This window comes from Sus scrofa, chromosome 12 (genome assembly GCF_054392235.1).
Source record: "Sus scrofa isolate SSC_HxYL_T2T_F1_AM1 chromosome 12, Sscrofa_HxYL_maternal_Yorkshire_Landrace_v2.0, whole genome shotgun sequence".
NCBI lineage: Eukaryota > Metazoa > Chordata > Mammalia > Artiodactyla > Suidae > Sus > Sus scrofa.
Window position 1 is genome coordinate 26453696 of NC_139394.1, and position 6085 is coordinate 26459780.

Here is a 6085-nt window from a genome sequence, read left to right on the forward strand (position 1 = left end):
AAGCCGAGTGGAGTCAGGGAGGCCAAGGGCTGGGAGCCTCCGGCTCTCCAGACCTTGGGGGCAGCCAGCCAGGGGATCAGGAGCACCTGCCAAGCCCTTGAGCCCAGAGCCCCAGCAGTAGGTCCCCAAGGCTCTGACACCCCCAGGAGCCCCTGCGGGCTCAGAGGTCCTTTCCCACAAAACACCTCCCCCAACTCCTGCCCTGTCCACCCCCCCACCCCACAGCTGTCTGCCTCTAGCCTCCAGTTCAAAGAGCTCAGTAGTTGTTTTCTTCTTTTTTATTAATGTTATATATAAAGATGGGTCCAATAAGAAAGCAGAAATGAGAAGGCTGGGAGGGGGTGGGAGCTGGCTTCGTTCCTGTCCCCCTGGGATGGGGACTCTTCCAGATCCCCCGTGTTTCTCCTCGTGCCTGCACCTCCCACCAAACCCAAATCCAGCCGGCGCCCGCATCTCTGTTTCTCTCAGCTTGCGACCACGACGACGCACGGTCAGGTACATCCAGGAGGAAAGGGCCACATAAATAGGAAACCACAGTAGGGAGGCGGCTGCTTCTCTCTCTCTGTTGCTTTTAAAAAAATACATACTATATATATAGCTACAGTCGTCTACGTCTCTCCTTTGCTTCGATGTTTGACCACATCAGGGGTGGAAGAAAAGTTAGCTCCGGGGGGAACATCTGGGCCAAGAAGGGGCAGTTCCCCCGGGCCCTTCAGACAGCCACCCCCTCACCCCTAAATGCACGGAGTTATAACCCTCCCCTTGCTCCCCCGGTGCACCTCGCCCCGACGTGCTCCATCTCCACGGCCACCGCCACCGGAAAGGGGGTGTTTGGGGGTTTGTCTTGCCTGGTGTCTCCTTGGAGATGTGGGGTTTGGCGCAAAAACTGCCAACTGGCTGGAGGAGAGGAAAAGGTGGGAAGAGGTGGGGAGGGGGAGGGGGCGAGCAGAGGTGCCCGCGCAGGGGAGATGGGTCCTATCTGTGAACAATGCCCTTTGTCTTCCTATTTTTCAACAGCTTTTGAAACCAAAGTTGTGCAAAGTCCTGTACAGGGAAGAAGAAGTGGGTCCTCGCGGGAAGGACGCCTGGGAGCCGCCCCTCCTTTGTGACCGGAGCCGGGAGCGGGTGGTGGGGAGCGCCTTGAGTTCTTCCCTCCACTGAAGCCACAGATGGGAAAAGCGTCCCTTATGTGGGGGGCTTCTCTTTGGTTGAACCCTCCAATCTTAAATGAGGGTGAGCAGTTCAAGGCGGGGCTCCTCGAGGTCCCTACCCTGAGTCCCCGTCTCCAGTTCCAATGTCTTTTTGGCAGAGGGGATGCTCAGGAAGAGGGGTGGGCAGCCACAGGTGGCTTGGGAGGAGGAGCTTAGGCCTGGCAGGTCCCGGGATCCACAGTGCCTGGTGCCCCAGCCCAGGGCCTTGACTTGCTGCAGTCTCCCCAGTCCCCCAGGCTGGGGACCGAGCACTGCGTTTTAGAATCTGGAAGGTGATGAGCCGTTTATAAAGCCAATCCAGGCTCTTGGAGCAGAAGGGAAACAGCTGTCCCCGCTGGAGTGGGGTGCCCAAACATCTGGGGGGCACCCCAGTGCCTAGGCAGGGGGAGGGAGGTTCAGGGGGCATCCTTGGTCCATGCAAATTTCATCTGGAAGCTCTTGGGTCCCTGGAGGAAGGGGCAAGGGAGAGGGGAAAGGGGACGCCTTTCCCCCCTGTGCTTCTCCACGATTCCTGAGTGTTGGCTAGGACGGAGGCGCCTTGCTGCCCGGTCCTGGGGTTCCTTCGTGAGAGGTTCAGGCCAAGTGGGTGCTCAGTACACAGCCCCAGGGTTGGGCGGGGGCCCTGGGGAGGCATGGTGCAGGGTGGCTGGTTGAGGCGGCTGCTGCTGTAAGTGGGGTCCACTCAGGTTCTGTGCGTGGTACCAGGAGTTGGTGGGGTCGTCCAGGTAGCTGGGGGAGGCACTGTATGGGAGCGGCGGGGGCAGCTGGCTGCGGGCAGGGGCCGGAGTGGAGTGGGAAGAGGTGTCCCAGAGGGCGGGTGATGGTGGTGAGTTGCAGGCCATGGAGTCGCTGTTGTTGGGGCTGTGCTCCAGGGGCACCTCGCCATTCTTATAGAGCTTCTTGAACTTGGAGCGGCGGTTCTGGAACCAGATTTTCACCTGCCGGGTGGAAGAAAGGGGGAGCTAGTTAGCCTCTCACAATGCTGAGTGAAAACCCATCAAGGAATCGAGCCTAGAGAGGGCCAGGCTAGCAACCACTGTCACACAAGACCCAGGCTAAACCTAGGCATCTCGACTCCCAAGCCAGCACCTTTTTTTTTTTTTCCCTATCTGGGGCTAGAACTTTGGCTAGAAACTTTGGACTGCCTAGGTCCTAGTTCTGCTCTGCCACTTACTGTGTGACCTTGGGCAAGTTACTTCACCTCTCTGGTCCCTGCCTTCCTCATCTGCCAAATGGGGATGATGGTGGCACATTACCTACCTTAGAGAGTCATCACGACGCTCAAATAATTTAAGACAGAGAAAGAACTTAGAATAGCCAGCCATTCAGTTAGTGCTGACTAAAGGCAGCCCAGGTGGGAGATGGGCTGTTTGGGGCATTTTTTCATGAGGCACCCATATGCCGAGGTGCACAGGTACCCAGAGACAAACACACACCCACATAAGCATCTGCATGCGCAGGAACATACAGACTCACAAGTTCACACAGACAACAGACTAGAAAGATACACGCATGCACAGATACACCCAGAGAAACTCCCCACAAACATGAGCACCCACATTCACACGCTCAGGCACAGAGGAGCCCTCCAGGGCTGGCTAATGGGGGTGACCTGGGGACTCAGGAGCAGGTGAGCCATGATTCCCCAAATTTCCCTTGGGGTATCCCCCTCCCCCTGCCACTCCCCACCCCATGACTGGTACAAACAATGAATCAGCTCCTCCGGGTGACCCAGATTCCGGGGACTGGGCCCCACGCAGCCGCAACCCAGGCTTGCCTGTCAACACCTGCAGGGAGCCAGGCATCCGCCACTCCGCCCCTGAGCAGGGACAGGCTGCTGGGGGGCTTTTGGGACAGTCTCAGGGGGGCGGGAGTCCCACCTCTGAGTCCCCTATTCCCCTTTGTGGGAAATCTCTGTTCTCCGCTCCCAGGCACACAAAGGGGTGGAGCATTTAGGAGCTGGGCAGGAATGTGGTGTTGTGTTTGGATGTAAGCACACATTTTTGTACACGCACTCACCAGCGTGCGTGGTCAAGTACGCGTGGTGCCCTTCCAGCTATAAACACAATGACCCATGAAAGGTCTCACCCCTCACGTGGGCATTCCCACAGATACACAGACCCATTCGCCCATGTGCAAATGTACAATGCATATGCACATGTATGTACACCTCTACACACACACACACACCTAGCCTGGGGGAGGACAGGTGTGGCTTCCTATCAGGTCAGTGACCAGCACTTTTAGGGGCTGTGAGAGCTGGCGATTCTGGAGTAGAAGGAGGACACCTCTCCTTGTGACACACAACACACACACACACACACACACACACACACGGTCGCACAGGTTCACAGATACGCATGCCTGTACACGTGCGAATGCACAAAACTTCCAACAGAGGTTGCGATCCAGGGGCCCCTCCACCCCCAGGCAAGGGTTCCGAGGGCCTGCAGGGAATTTTAGAGTCCATCCAGGCTCAGCGGCGCCTGGGGAGCCCTCGCGAGGTCCTGGGCGGCTCCATCGAGCCTCCGCGGCCCTTGACCGCCCACCACTGACCTGCGTCTGCGTGAGGCCCAGCTGCGCGGCCAGCTCAGCGCGCTCGGGCAGCGCCAGGTACTGGGCCTTCTGGAAGCGGCGCTGCAGGGCGGCCAGCTGGTAGCTGGAGTAGATCGTGCGCGGCTTTCGGACTTTCTTAGGCTTCCCGTTTACCATGCGCACTTCAGCTTCCGGCTCTTCCTTCACGGACACTGCGGGTAACAGACCAGACGGTGGGCGGCTCAGCCTCGGCCAGCGACCCAGGCGCCCTCCAGGGCCCCGCGGGCCGCCCCACCGACTTGCCTCGAGACTTCCCGGCTGCGCGCTCCGCCGCCGCAACTGCAGCCAGCGCCCCAGGAGAGAGCCGCGGCCGCAGAGCCGGGTCGGCGGCCGCCCACGACGTGCTGCGCCGGCGACCCCCAGACGCGCACGGCCGCCGCCTCGCCCTCCGCGCCTTCCCGCTCGCCTCCGGGGCCCGCAGCTCCCCGCCACCCGCTTGCCCGCCGCCCTCTCACCCGCACCTCGCCGTCACTCGCTGCTCTCGCTCTTTCCCTTTGGTTTCCCTTCCTTTTTTAAAAAAAAACTTTCAATTTTAGAATTGTTTTGGATTTTTCAGAAAAGGTGCAGACACTCCCTTCCTCCTTCCTTCGCCCTTTCCCTGGTTCCTTTCTTCTGTCCATTCTCTCACTTTGTCCCTTCACGTTTCTCTTTTGCTGCGTCCATTTCTCTCTTTTTCAGACTCTCCACTCTCCGTTCCTGCTTCCCTCTGTTTTCCCGTAATTCTGAGGGGTCTCTATCCATGTCCCCCCCTCACCATCCTCCAGCTCAGATCCCAAGCAGGGTCGCAGAACTTCCGGCGCCTACTGCCGACTCTAAGACCCCTGCAGCCCGGTGGAGGACCGCCTGCTGAAGGGCCCGGAAAGCACCTGGATTGGGAGGTTCTCTGACCATCCACGGCCCCCTCCTTGCTCACCTTGCTCACCCCGACCCTCACCCAGGACCGCCGCGCCCCGCGTGCACCACGCCCCAAAGGCGCGCGGTTTGGGGACTCCAAGGTCGTCTGTCTGCTCAGGGGCTCGTTTAACCCACTTTCTCTAAGTTCAAACCTTAGTACATTTCTTACCCGGGACGCTTCGCTCGACTTCGGCTCCAATTCCTTGCCTTTCTCTCACTCGGGAACCTCCCTCCCAGTGTCTCTCACCCCCCTGCGACCCCGTGGTCCTTACCTGGGTCCTGAGCGGGCAGCGGCTGCTCCCGGTAGGCTCCGTATTGCCGGTAAGAGGCTCCGTAGGTATATTCCGACTTGGGCGAGTAAGCGCCCGTGCCTGCAAGCCCATTGAGATTGAACTGGTGGTGATAGGTGTAGGGGTTCACGGTCTGGCCATAGGGCTGGCCCGAGTAATAGTCGTGCTGGGGAGCGCTGTAGTAGCCCAGATCAGTGACGGAAGACTCGGGCAGGGTGGGCGAGTCCTTGGAACCCGCATGGCAGCTGAGCGAGCTGGAGATATCGGTGAGGATGCTGCTGAGCTTGCGATCGAAGGAGCCACTCATCCTGGCGGGCGCCGCGCCACCCACCCCGGGCTGGCCTCGGCCGGAGCGCCGGAGCGAGCAGGAGCGCGGGGGAGGCGGAGGAGACCAAGCGGGGGTGTGTGTCCGGAAGGCGAGGGGAGGGCCCGGCCGCGTCTCTGGGGAGGGTCGGCGGAGGGGCGCTTAGACCATCGCCGGTCTTCGGGCGGTCGCGACGCGCCTCTCCTCGCGTCCCAAGCCACAGTCAAATGCTGCCAGCTCCGCCCGGCCAGCCGGTTATAGACTCAATAGTGGAGTCGCCGAGGGAGGCCCCAGCGCTCTGATTGGCTGCAAGTCTTGCCTTCCAGGCAAAACACGCTCCTGCGCTCTTTCGTTCTCTCTCTCTCTCTCTCCCTCTCTCTCTCTCATTCTTTGTTGTTACTCAACACACACACATACACACACACTCTCTCTCTCACACACACACTCACACACATATTCACACAGACACCCCCGTTCCTCCTCTGTGGATCCTTCCCCCGGCCCAGATAAACGCCTGATGCCTCTGAAGGAAAGGGTGGGCGGGCAGAGGGTGTCTCTTAAGAGCCCCCCCAGGATCCGTCCGTCTGTCTGTCTTCCCGGCTGGGGGTGGAAGGTGGGCTCAGGTGCAATAGAGAAGGAAGGGATTTTGCCCATTGGGTGTTTTTGAACGGAGGTGGTCTAAGGGGTGTGTGTGTTTGGGGGGGGGCGGGGGCGCTGGGCAAATAACAGACAGACAAACATGCCCAGAGCGACAAGGACCCAAGGCTCATGAAAATGTCCTAATTTCTTTT

The 6085-nt window shown here is 59.6% G+C and overlaps 1 protein-coding gene across 1 annotated transcript; it reads right to left on the bottom strand.

Annotated features, from left to right (window-relative positions):
• Positions 1–263: 263 nt before the first annotated feature.
• DLX3 (distal-less homeobox 3) lies at positions 264–5526 on the bottom strand. Its single transcript, XM_003131590.6, has 3 exons — positions 4973–5526; positions 3768–3958; positions 264–2149 (listed from the first exon to the last, which is right to left on the bottom strand). The coding sequence occupies exons 1-3, from the start codon at positions 5295–5297 to the stop codon at positions 1802–1804; spliced, it is 864 nt and encodes a 287-aa protein (XP_003131638.2). The 5' UTR covers positions 5298–5526; the 3' UTR covers positions 264–1801.
• Between the last annotated feature and the right edge of the window lie 559 nt (positions 5527–6085).